The sequence below is a fragment of the Ursus americanus genome, chromosome 4, assembly GCF_024610735.1.
Source record: "Ursus americanus isolate L20-20 chromosome 4, mUrsAme1.1.p, whole genome shotgun sequence".
In the NCBI taxonomy this organism is placed as follows: domain Eukaryota; kingdom Metazoa; phylum Chordata; class Mammalia; order Carnivora; family Ursidae; genus Ursus; species Ursus americanus.
The window spans coordinates 36,538,139-36,552,577 of record NC_142130.1 but is presented as its reverse complement, the minus strand read 5'-3'; the positions used below and the strand labels follow the sequence as shown (position 1 = coordinate 36,552,577).

Sequence of the window (14,439 nt, the reverse complement as noted above, 5' to 3'; positions counted from 1 at the left end):
TCATGAGTTGTTACAACCAATGGGGCTTAAAGCCTAGAGTTTTAAAAGTCAGTGGGCTTGGCTGGGATAGAGCCTAGATGGCATTGCGCTGGTCTTGGAGAGAAGGCAGGAAAACAATCTGGAGGCATATGGCATTGAAACAACAATCTGAAGGGCATCTGGGGCACACAGTGGGGAGATTATTTGCTATTCTCAGAGCATGACCCTGAGAGATAGACACCTCTCTGGGAACAAAGGAGCTGGCTGGCCACAATTTTCCTCCTCTACCCCTCAAAATAAACACAGAGCCATCTGCAGGGAGCAGCACAGCACAGACACTAGCTGCCTAACTTCTCAGTGGAACTGTGCTTCACAGTCATATTTACTTCAGCTCTAGTGTGGTGGACCTCTCCCTGCAGAAGACTAGCACAAACCCTTGCCCACACCATGTCTCCTGACCAGAGAGTTTTGCAGGACCTCAATTCTAAAACAGGTGGTAATCTCATTTCACAAGTAGACCAAATCAAACCTAGTTAAAACTCATCACATTCAGACAAGGGACCAAACACTGCTTACAACAGGCAAGGAGAGTGCCTCTGCAGATGACTGGCCTTAAGGATAGAGCAGCCAGAACACAATAGCACAGGGCATGCAACACACACTGGAGGCACTCTCTGAAGCACCAGGCCCTGGGCATTACACAGTCTCTTCTTCATAAGGCCATTACTTTCAGAAGCAGGAGAGATAACTGGCTTTTCTAACACACAGAGGAAAACAGAGACTTCGACAAAATGAGAAGATGGAGGAATTTATTGCAAATGAAAGAGCAAGGTAGGGCCATGTCCAGAGATCTAAGTGAAACAAATATAAGTAACATTCCTGATGGAGAATTTAAAGCTGTGATTATAAGGATACTCACTGGGCTTGAGAAAAGAATGGAGAACATCAGTGAGACCTTTACCACAGAGATAAAAGAGTTAAAAAAGAATCAGAGATGAACAATGCAATAAACAAGATTAGAAACCTTGATGCAATGAACAGCAGGCTGGAAGAAGCAGAACAAATTAGTGACCTAGAAGACAAATTATGGAAAGCAATGAAGCTGAACAAAAGAGAGAAAAAAGAATTGTGCAAAACGAGAATAGATGAAGGAAATCAGTGACTCCATCAAATGTAATAACATTCGTATTATAGGAGTCCCAGAAAAAGAAAAGAGAAAAAAGAAAGCAAAAAATTTATTTGAAGAAATAATAGCTGAAAACTTCCCTAATCTGGGGAAGGAACAGACATCCAGATCCAGGAGGCACAGAGAACTCCCATCATAATCAACAAAAGCAGGCCCACACCAAAGCAAATTATAATTAAATTTGTAGAATATAGTGATAAAGAACAAATCTTAAAAGCATCAGGACAAAAGAAGTCATTAATTTATAAGGAAAAACCCATAAGGCTAACAGCAGATTTTTCAACAAAAACTTAAAAAAGACAGAAGGGAGTAGTATAATATATTCAAAGTGCTGAACGGGAAAAATCAGTAGCTAAGAATACTCTATCTAGGTTGCCTCAGTGGCTCAGTCGGTTGAGTATCTGCCTCTTGATTTTGACTCAGGTTATGATCAGGGTCATGAGATCAAGTCCTGTGTTGGGCTCCACACTCAGCATGGAGTCTGCTTGTCCCTCTCCCTTTGTTCCTCCCCCACCCCTCTCAAATAAATAAAATAAAATCTTAAAAAAAAAAAGTACTCTATCCAGCAAACCTAGCATTCAGAAGACAAGGAGAGGTTAAAAAAAAAAATTCCCAAACAAATACTAAGGGAGTTCATGACCAATAAAACAGCCCTGCAAGAAATATTAAAGGGGACTCTGAGTGAAAAAGAGAGACCAAAAATGACAGTATAAAGGCCGGAAACATAAAAGCAGTAAAAATGAATATTTCTGTAAAAAAAAAATTCGTCCAGGAACTCACAAAAAAGAATATAAAATATAAAACATATATATAAAATGTAGGGGAAGGGGAAAAGGAGAAAAGAATGGATTCAAACTTAAAAGACCATCAACTTAATATACACTGCTATATGCAGAAGTTTATATATAAACCTACTTGCAACCATATTTCAAAAATCACTTATAAACATGCAAAGAATAAAATGAGAAAGAAATCCAGATATATCAGAAAATCAGCAAAATATGAAAGATAGGAAGATAAGAAAGGATCAGAGAAAATCTCCGGAAACAACCACAAAATAAGTAATAAGATGGCAATAAATACATACCTATCAATAATAACTTTGGATATAAATGGACTGAACATTCCAATTAAAAGACATAGGGTATAAAAATGGATTAAAAACAAAACAAAACAAAAACAAGACCCATATATGTGCTGCCTACAAGAGACTCATTTTAGACCTAAAGACACTTGCAGATTGAATGTGGGAGGATGGAGAAACACGTATCATACAAATGGATGTCAAAAGAAAGCCAGACTAACAATATGATATATCAGACAAACTGGACTTTAAAACAAAGACTGTAACAAGGGACAAAAAAGGAAGGACACTACATAATGATAAAGGGGATAATCCAACAAAAAGATACAACAGTTGTAAATATTTATGAACCCAACATGGGAGCACCTAAGTACATAAAACAATAACAAGCATAAAGGAACTAATAATAATACAATAATAGGGGATTTTTAACACCCCACTTATGTCAGTGGAGAGATCATCCAAACAGAAAATCAATAAGGAAACAATGGCTTTAAGTGATACACTGGACCAGATAGACTTAATAGATATATTCAGAATATTCCTTCCTAAAACAGCAGAATACCCATTCTTTTCAAGTGCACATGGAAGATTCTTCAGAATAAATTACATATTAGGCCACAAAACAGGTCTCAACAAATACAAGAAAACTGAATTCATACCATGCACCTTTTCTGATCACAACTCTTTGATAAACTAGAAGACATCACAGAAAAAATCTGGAACAATCACAAATACATGGAGATTAAATGACATGCTACTAAACAATGAACAGGGCAACCAGGATATAAAAGAAGAAATAAAAAATACATGGAAATGAATGAAATGAAAACACAGTGGTCCAAAACTTTTGGGGTAAGGCAAAAGTGAAGTTTATAGCAATACAGGCCTACTTCAAGAGGCAAGAAAAATCTCAAGTAAACAACTTAAACTCACACCTAAAGGAGCTAGAAAAAGAATAACAAATGAAGCCTAACATGTCAGAAGGAAAGAAATAATAATGATTAGAACAGAAATAAATGATATAGAAACTAAAAAATAATAGAACAAATCAATGAAACCAGGAGCTGGTTCTTTGAAAAAAATTAATAAGATTGATAAACCTCTAGCCAGAATCATTAAAAAGAGAAAGGACCCAAATAAAATTGCAAATGAGAGAGGAGAAATAAAAGCCAATACTACAGAAATACAAACAATTATAAGAGAATATTGTGAAAAACTATAGGCCAACAAATTAGACAACCTAGAAGAAATGGATAAATTCCTAGATACATATAAACTACCAAAACTGAAATAGGAAGAAATAGAGAACTGGAACAGACCAATAACCAGCAAAGAAATTGAATCAGTACTCAAAAAAAAAAAAAAAAAAAAAAACACCCCAAAAAGCAAATATCCAGGACCAGATGGATTCATAGGGGAATTTTACCAAACAAAGAAGAGTTAATACCTATTCTTCTGAAACTATTGCAAAAATATAGAAGTGGAAAGAAAACATCAAAATTCATTCTATGAAGCCAGCATTATCCTCATTCCAAAACCAGATAAAGATACCACAAAAAGAAACAAACAAACAAACAAACAAAAAACTATAGGCCAATATCTCTGATGTACATAGATGTAGAAATCCTCAACAAAATACTAACAGAATCCAACAATACATTAAAAAAATTGTTCACCACAATCAAGTGGGATTTATTCCTGAGTTGCAAGAGTGTTTCAATATTTGCAAATCGATCAACACGATACATCACATTAATAAAAGGATAAGAACCATATAATCATTTCAATAGATGCAGAAACAATGTCTGACAAAGTACATCATCCATTCATGATACAAACCCTCAACAAAGTAGGGACAAGGGAACATACCTCAACATCATAAAGGCCATATATGAAAAACCCACAGCTAGTATAATCCTCAATCGGCAAAAACTGAGAGCTCTTCCCCTAAGATCAGGAACAAGACAAGGATGTCCACTCTGACCACTTTTATTCAACATAGTGTTTGAAGTCCTAGCCACAGCAATCAGACAAGAAATAAAAGGCATCCAAATTGGCAAGAAGAGGTAAAACTTTTACTATTTGCAGATGACATGATACTACATCTAGAAAACCCAAAAGACTCCACCAGAATACTGCTAGGACTGATACACAAATTCAGTAAAGTCCCAGGATACAAATCAAAGTATAGAGATCTATTGCATTTCTATACACCAATAATGAAGCAGCAGAGAGAAATTAAGGAATCAATCCTATTTATAATTGAACCAAAAATAATAAAATACATAGGAATAAACCTAACCAAAGCAGCAAAAGACCTGTATTTTGAAAACAATAATATTGATAAAAGAAAGCTAAGATTACACAAACAAATGGAAAGATGTTCCATGATCACAGATGGGAAGAACAAATTTCATTCAAATGTCTACACTACCCAAAGCAATCTACACATTTAATGCCATCTCTATCAAAATACCACCAGCATTTTTCACAAAGCTAGAAAAAACAATCCTAAAATTTGTATGGAACCATTAAAGACCCCAAACAGCCAAAGCAACCCTGAGAATGAAAAACAAAGGTGGAGGCATCACATTTCCAGACTTCAAGTTACATTACAAAGCTTTAGTAATCAAAACTGCATGGTACTGGCACAGAAATAGATACGTAGATCAGTGGAACAGAATAGAAAATCCATAAATAAACCCATAATTATATGGTCAAGTAATCTTTCAAAAAGGAGGGAAGAATATAAAATGGGAGAAAGTCTCTTCAACAAATGGCATTGGGAAAACTGGATAGCTACATGGAAAAGAATGAAACTGGACCACTTTCTTATACCATTCAGAAAAATAAATTCGAAATGGATTAAAGACCTAAATGTGAGACCCAAAACCATAAAAATCCTAGAAGAGAACCCAAGCAATAACTTCTTTGACATTGACCATAGCAACTTCTTTCTAGATATTTGTCCTGAGACAAGGGAAACTAAAGCAAATATAAACTCCTAGGACTACATCAAAATAAAAAGATTCTGCACAGTGAAGGAAACAATCAACAAAACTAAAAAGAAACTTATGGAATAGAAGATATTTGCAAATGATGTATCTGATAAAGGGCTAGTATCCAAATATATAAAGAACTTATACAACTCAACACCCAAAAAACGAATAATCTAGTGAAAACTGGGCAGAAGACATGAATAGTCATTTTTTGAAAAAAGACATACAGATGGCCAACAGACTTATGAAAACATGTTCAACATCACTCATCATCAGGGAAATGCAAATCAGAACTACAATGAGATATTACCTTACACCTGTCAGAATGGCTAAAATCAACAACACAAGAAACAACGGGTCTTGGTGAGGATGTGGAGGAAGGGGAACCCTGTTGCACTGTTGATGGGAATGCAAACTGGTGTAGCCACTGTGAAAAACAGTATGGAGGTTTCTCAAAAAGTTAAAAATAGAACTACCTCACAGTGTAGCAATTACAGTTCGAGGTAGTTATCCAAATAGAAAAATACTAATCCAAAGTGAATTAATTGATGTTTATAGCAGCAATTAATTGATGTTTATTATCAACAATAGCCAAATGATGGAAACAGCCCAAGTGTCCATCAACTGATGAATGTATAAAAAAGATGTGGTATATATGTATGTATGTATACACACACACACACACACACACACACACACACACACACTATGGAATATTTGTCAGCCATAAGAAAAGAATGAAATCTTGCCATGTGCAATGACATGGGTAGAGCCAGAGAGTATTATGCTAAGTGAAATAAATCAGAGAAAAGCAAATACCATATGATTTCGCTTATATGTGCAATATAAGAAACAAAACAAGCAAAGGGAAAAGACAGAGAGGGGCAAACCAACAAATAGACTCTTAAGGGCACCTGGGTGGCTCAGTCAGTTAAGCATCTGCCTTCAGCTCAGGTCATGATCCCAGAGTCCCAGGATCAAGCCCCGCATCAGGCTCCCCACTCAGCAGGGAGTCTGCTTCTCCCTCTGACCCTCCCCCCCTCATGCTCTCTCTCACTCTGTCAAATAAATAAAATCTTAAAAAAAAAAAATAAAGAAATAGACTCTTAACTATAGAGAACAAACTGATGGTAACCAGAAAGGGGGGGGGGGATGGTTTAAATAGGTGATGGAGATTAAGGAGTGCACTTGTGATCAGCACCTGGTGATGTATGGAAGTGTTGAATCACTATATTGTACACCTGAAACTAATATTACACTGTATGTTAACTAATTGGAATTTTAAAAAATTATATTACTAGATACTCAGAGTTATTATAAAATTATAATGACTAAGATTGTGTGTTGATGGCAGAAATATAGACTGCCAGACAAAACTGAATAAAAGAAAGAGTACAGAAACATCTGTCATATATAGAGAGAATTGATTCTTTATGAATATGACTCTCCAAATCAGTGAGGAAAGAATCTTTTAAATAAATTATTCTGGTTAATAGGATATTCGTATGGAATCTATTTTTACAACACATCATACTAAAACTTTATTTCAGGTATACGATAGATTTAAATGCTACAAGAAAACAATAAAGCTTCAGGAGGATTATAGAGGAAAAAAATTTTCTTGATATTTGGGAAGATTTCATAAAATATAATTAGCACTAACCAGAAAGGGGAAAGAATTATAAAAAGATTACATTAAAATTAAGAACTTTTCTTCCTCAAAAGACACCATTAAGACACGGAAAATACAAGTCACAAGGAAAAGATTTTTATATCATATATAAACAGTGAAGTGCTTATATCAGATATATAAATAATTATGACAAATATATGAAAAAGAGACAGTCAACTCAATAGACAAAAAAATGGCCAACAGACCTAACAAAAGAAGTAACCAAATAGTCATAAGCATGTGAAAAGGTGTTCATCACTCATCAGAATAATGTAAATTCAAACCACAATGAGATAACATTTTACATACCCATCGGAATGGATAAAATTTTTAAAAGACTGCTCATACCTTTTTCTGATGTTGTGAACAGCTAGAACTCTTTTGTGGAATAGTTAGCCTCTTTGGAAAATTATTTGGCAGCATCTACTAACTCTAAACCACTAATTCCACTCCTATATAGCTAATAAAGTACGTAAGTGCTCCAAAATAGAGATATGAAGGATTTTCAGAGGCACATAATTTGTAATAGTGCCAAAATAGAAACAACTTAAATGTTTAACAACACTAGAATGGGTAAATATGCTGTGGTGTATTCATACAGTGCAATTCTATACAGCAGTAATTTTTTAATCTATTTCTTCACACAATACACAAATCAATTTGACATTATGACATGTATTACAGTAATACATATTATTGACCAAAAGAAACTAGACTCAAAATAATTGGTTCCACTTACAGACATTTCAAAAACTAGTAAAACTGATATAGAGTGTTAAAAGACAGTAGTGGCTACTATTGGAGAAGATGTAGGAATAGTGACTGGAAAAGAGAATGAAAGTGTTTTGGTTGATGCTCTTCTATTTTTTAATCTGAGTGATTATACAGATGTATTCTTTTTGATATTTCATTGTAGTATAATTTCATGATTTGTGCTGTTAAGTAAAAAAATTACTTCAAAATATCAGGAAGTTACATTACTGAAAATGTCAGAGTAGGACAGGTTTCTCCACTAAATGATTATTAAGCTGGCAAAAACAATTTTTTTTTCAGAAGTCTAGAATCTAACAGAAAATTTATAACAACAAGGAGAATGCTTAATGAAAAAAGGAGTTGCTATAAAATAAATAAGTCATGGGGATGTAATATATAGCATAGTGAGAATAATTTATAACACTGTATTGTATATTTGAAAGTTGCTAAAAGAGTAGATCTTCAAAGTTCTCATCACAAGAAAAAAATATTTGTAACCATGTACGGTGATGGATGTCAACTAGACTTCTGGTGATTATTTTACAAAATGTACAAATACCTAATTATGTGGTACACCTGAAACTAATATAATGTTAAATGTCAACTATATCTCATTTTTTTTAAATGCTGCTGAATTTTGGTAAGAGAACATATGGTATTTTACCTTACCCACTCCCCACCTCAGTGGTGGCAATGAAGATAGCAGCCTGTATTCCTCTTACATAGTTTCCTGGTGCCAGAAAGAGTAATAAATACAGACCTTATTCTCGAAGAATTGTAGTTGTACTTGCCCTTCATTTTTACCTGTTTGGTGCCTCCCTGAAGGATTAGCTCAAGGACTTACCTTTGTTTTCTCTGCCTCAGAGCTTTCCCAGGGCTAAAGTGGCATCCTGGAAGGCATTTGTCTGAGTAATTAAAGGCAGATGTACAAGTTGCAGCTCAAGTGGGGCAGGCGATAAGGGCAGGGGCAAACAATAGAAAGTTTGTACTCTTGTAAAGAATAGGCTGTATAAGAAAATACATGAGGGAACAAAGGTTTTGTAAAGCTCCCACTTATACTGCAAAATCTAGATGTCCACATGCATGCCTACAGCTGGACACATGCTAAGAGAATTCCTGAGAAGATTCTAAGATTTCTCCTCTAGAAGGAACTTTAGGCACCATCCGAACAGGAAGTGAAGGCTAATGCAGATTTGAAAAATAACCTGGTTTGCATTGCAGCAGTTTCCTAACACAGAATCAACTTGCTAAGACAAGGAGATGGTTTATTATTGTTGCTATTGTTATGTATAAGTAAAATATATACAGAAAATTAAATAAGAAACAAGAAAGGAAGCAAAATGGTACTTTTTTAATCAATTAAGCATAAAAGAAGGCAGTCTTGGAGGCACTGAACAATAAAAAAGATTTGACATATGGAAAATATATAGCAAGATGGCAGAAGTCCTTCCTTTTCAATACTTACATTAAATTAAATGAATTACACTCTCCAATTATAAGGCAGAGATTGGCAGAATGGGTAAAAATACATGATCTAACTGTATGCTTTCTACGGGAGACACACTTTAATTACAAAGACAAAAATATGTTGAAAATGAAAAGATGGAAAAAAGATGTTCCACGAAAACAATAAATTAAAGAAAGGCAGAAAATGTCTATAATAATTTAATTATTTTTTTGTGGATATACTAATTTTAGACAAAACAGATTTTAAGTCTAAAATCATTACAAGAGATGAGGAAGAGATTATATATTGATAAAAGGATCAAATGTGTATTACATGGGTATATTATAAACATATACATACAATAACAGAACTCCAAGATATATGAAGCAAAAATGGACAGAATTAAAGTAGGAAATAGTTTTACAATAATAGTCTCAGTAATTGATGGAAAAACTAGATAGAATATCACTAAGGAAACAGAGGACTTGAACAGCATTATAAATTAACCTAAGAGACAATATATAGAGCACTCAACACAACAATAACAGAAACACAGAACACACATATTTTTTAAAGGTGCATATAACATTCTCCAGGACAGAGCAGTTGTTAGGCCACAAAACATGTCTGAGTAAAGGTAGGAAGACTGAAACAATAGTTTCTTCTCCAACCAAAATATAATGAAACTCATAGGTAACAACTGAAAGAAAATGGGAACAATCACGAATATGTGGAAATTAAGCAACGTGGTCTTAAACAAAAGACCAAAGTAGAGATCCCAAGGGCCTCTGGAAAACATTTTGAGATGAATTAAAAGAAAAAGTAGTGCCATTTAGCAAAACCAGTACCCAGGGGGAAATTTATAGCTATACTGCTTGCATTAAAGGAAGGAAAACGTTCTCCAATCAATAACCTATCTTTACATCCAAAGAGCTGGGGGGAAAAAAACAACTAAAGCTAGCAGATGTAAGGAATAACAAAAATTCAAGCATAGATAAACAAAACAGAGGTCAGAAAGGCAATAAAGGAACTCAACAAAACCAAAAGTTGGCTCTTTGAAAATATGGACAGAATTGACTATGGTGACTCAGAATAAAATAACACTCAAATTATTAAAATCAGAATTTAAAGTATGATACTATCAACCTTACTTAAGTAAAAAAGGGTTATAAAAGAATATTAAACCAATTGTATGCCAACAAAGTAAATAACCTAGATAAAATGGATAAATTCTGAGAAACAAATTACCAAAACTGACTCAAGAGGAAATAGATAATCTGAACAACTTAATAATAAGAGACTGAATCAGTAATCAAACCTCCCATCAAAGAAAAGCCCAGGGTCAGATGGCTTTATGATGAATTTTACCAATCATTTAAGGAGGTAACACCAAATGCTTCTCAAACATTTCCAAACAATAGAGGGGAACACGTTTTTACTCATTCTCTGGGGCCAGCATTACCCAACACCAAAGCCAAACAAAGACATCACAAGAAAACTATGCAAAACTATTCCTTATGAATATAGATGCAAGTGTACTCAATGAAATACTAGCAAATGGAATCCAGTAGTGTATTATTATGAGAACTACAAAACATGATCAAGTGAGATTTATCCTAGGAACACAAGAGTGTTTCAGCATACATAAATCAACATAATACCCACATCAATAGAATGAAAGGAGGAAAAACATGGTCATCTCTTGCAGAAAAAGCATTGGACAGATGCCCCTTTCATGATTTAAAACCAAAACAACAGCAACATTCAGATAACTGAGGAACTTCCTTAACCTGAAATGGAACTTCCTTAACCTGGTAAAGGGCATTTTTGCAAAATCCACAGATAGTATCATATTTAATGGTGAAAAACTGAAAGCTTTTCCTCTGAGATGAGGAACAAGACAATAATCCCAGCTTTGTTACTTTTATTTCGTATTGTACTGGAAATTCTATCCAGAAGAGTGAGGCAAGAACAATAAAAAGCATCTACTGTGAAAAGAAAGAATGTTAGCTCTATTTGCAAATGTCATAATCTTATATATGTATTAGTGTGTTTTTATATACTAACAATGAACAATTCACAAAGGAAATTAAGAAAACAATTCCATTTGTAACAGCATCAAAAAGTAAAATAAAATACTTAGAAAAAAATTTACCCAAGCCGATGAAAGAGTTTATACACTAGAAAATATAAAACATTGCTGAAAGAAATTTAAAAACACAAAAATAAATGGAATTCTATCCCATGTTTATGAATGTAACACTTAATATTGTTAAGATGGCAATATCCCAAGTGATGTAGAGATTCACTACAATCCTTATTGAAACCCCAATGGCTTTTTTGCAGAAATGAAAAAGGTTATCTTAAAATTGATGAAATTGCAAGTGACCTGAAATAGTCAAAATGATCTTGAAAAAAAAAAAAACAAAGTTGAAGGACTCACACTTCCCAATTGTAAAATTTCCTCCATAGCTACAGTGATCAAGACTGTGTGGTAATGTCATAAGATTAGAGATATAATTTAATGAAACAGAATTGGGATTCCAGAAATAAAATCATATATCTATGACTGATTTTTTATAAGGCTGCCAAGATCATTTAATGGGAGAAAGGCTAATCTCATCAACAAATGTTGCTAGGAGAACTGGATATCCACATACAAAAGAATAAAGCTAGACCCTCTCCAAAATCTGTAAAGAACTTGTCACACTCAACACCCAAAAAACCAAATGATCCAGTTAAGAAAGAGACAGAAGACATGAATAGACATTTTTCCAAAGAAGACATCCAGATGGCTAACAGACAAATGAAAATATGCTCAACACCACTCCTCATCAGGGAAATACAAATCAAAACCACAATGAGGTATCACCTCACACCATTCAGACGGCTAAAATTAACACAGGAAACATTAGATGTTGGTGAGGATGCAGCAATAGGGGATTGCTCTTACACTGTTGGTGGGAATGAAAACCAGTGCAGCCACTGTGGAAAACAGTATGGAGGTTCCTCAAAAAGTTAAAAATAGAACTATCCTAAGATACAGCAATTGCCCTATTTACCCAAAGGATACAAAAATACTGATTCATAGGGATACATGCACCCCAATGTTTATACCAGCATTATCAACAATAGCCAAATTATGCAAAGAGCCCAAATGTCCATTGACTGATGACTGGATATAATGGAATATTACTCAGCCATAAAAAGAATGAAATCTTGCCATTTGCATCGATGTGGATAGAGCAAGAGTGTATTATGCTAAGTGAAATAAATCAGAAAAAGACAAATACCATATGATTTCACTCATATGTGGAATTTAAGAAACAAAACAGATGAACATAGGGGAAGGGGAGAAAATGAGAGGGAGGCAAACCATCAGAGACTCCTAACTATAGCGAACAAACTGAGTTGATGGAGGAAAGGTGGGGGGATGGGCTTGATGGGTGACAGGTATAAAGGAGGGCATTGGGTTTTATATGTAAGTGATGAATCACTAAAATCTACTTCTAAAACTAATTACACTCTATGTTAACTAGAATTTAAGTAAAAACTTGAAACAAAAAAAGTTAGACTCCTACTTCATACCATATGTAAAAATGAACTGAAATATGATGAAAGACTTGAATTAACAGCTAAAGCTGTAAAATTCAAAGAGAAAACAAAGGAGTAATCTTTCGTGACCTTGATTATGGCAAAGGTTTCTTAGATATTACACCAAAAGCATAAATAACAAAAGAAAAAAATAGATAAAATGGTCTTCATCATCAGGTGAAAAGACGACACTGAGTTGGAGAAAATTTTCAAATCATACCCAATAGGGTTTAGTATTCAGAATATATAAATAATTCTTAGAGCTCAGCAATAAAAAGACAAACATTTTTTTAAGTGAGCAAAGGACTTGTGTAGACTTTTTCAAAAAAGTCTACAAAATGGGTAACAAGCACATGAAAATATGCTTAACATCATTAGTCATTGGGGAAGTGAAAATCAAAGCCACAAGTATGTGTACTACTTCATACCCGCTAAATTTTTTTTAAAGAGGAAAATAACAAGTGTTGACAAAGATGTAGATTAATTAGAACTACATACATTACTAGTGGGAATAAATGGCTAAAATTTTTTTAAAGAGGAAAATAAGTGTTGACAAGGATATAGATTAATTAGAACTACATACATTGCTAGTGGGAATGTAAAATGGTTCAGCTGATACAGAAAATGGTTTGGCAGTTTCTCAGAAAGCTAAATGATTATCATATAACCAAGCACTTCCACTTTTAGGTATATACAAAACTTGTACATGAATGTTCACAGAAGCATTATTCACAACAGCCAAAAGGTAGAAACAAATGTTTTTGTTTTTATTGAGATGATCATATGGCTTTTCTTCTTTAATCTGTCAATATGATGAATAACAATATGGTGACTGATTTTTTTTTTAAATGTTTAACTACTCTTGCCTTCCCAGGATGAACTGCAACTTAGTCATGATGTATTATTCTATGTTTTTGATTTGATTTGCTAATATTTTGTTGATAATTTTTATACCTGTGCTTGAAGAATAAGGTTTTGTAATTTCCTTTTTGGTTTGGGTGTCAGGATAAAGCTGACCCCATAAAATGTTGGAATTATTCTATCCTTTTTATTTCTAGATGAGTTATTATAGAATTGCCATTATGTAATGAACAAATACTGATACAACTCTAGATAGGTTTAAGGATTTGCTTTTTATATTTTGAAGCTTAACTTTAATTTCACTGTAATATTCACTTCAAAGTTACTTTAATATAATCAAAATTAAGTCAGGTATTTTTTATTGAGAGTAAATAATTTTATATAAAAATATACTGCTCATTCAAGCCAGTTTTCATTGTTGTCTATTACACATAAAATCTTCCTACAGTAAAATCTATTGTTCTTTTTTAAAATCTAGATTTTAGTGCATTGTTTAAAAAGTAAACCACTGCTATGAGGTTGGAAATGGTTTAGCGTATATTAGTTCTCATTGGAATGGGGTTTTGAATCAAATTTTAGCAATAACTCAAGTTTTTATACATTTAGGATGATTATGGTTTTTTTTAATTTACTGTAATTAATGCTAATGTATTTTTTATCTAGTCATGCAGATGGATCAATAAAATTTTGGGATGCTTCTGCAAGTAAGTTTTAAGTCTCTTGTTCTATAACAGAAAATACTTGGTTAATATTTACTCAGAGCCATTCACCACTTTTTAGTTTGGACAATTAATTTTTCAGATACATTTTAGCATGCATAAATGGCTATGTTATAAAAATCCATTTCCTATGTTAGATCAG

The 14,439-nt window shown here is 33.6% G+C and overlaps 1 protein-coding gene across 1 annotated transcript in view; it reads left to right on the top strand.

Annotated features, from left to right (window-relative positions):
• The window catches only part of STXBP5L (syntaxin binding protein 5L), a 429,230-nt gene that overhangs the window by 296,491 nt on the left and 118,300 nt on the right, over positions 1 to 14,439 (top strand). Inside the window, exon 15 of the mRNA XM_087861601.1 lies at positions 14,242 to 14,282. Within this exon, the coding sequence (XP_087717727.1) occupies positions 14,242 to 14,282 (41 nt within the window). The remainder of the gene's footprint in view (positions 1 to 14,241; positions 14,283 to 14,439) is intronic.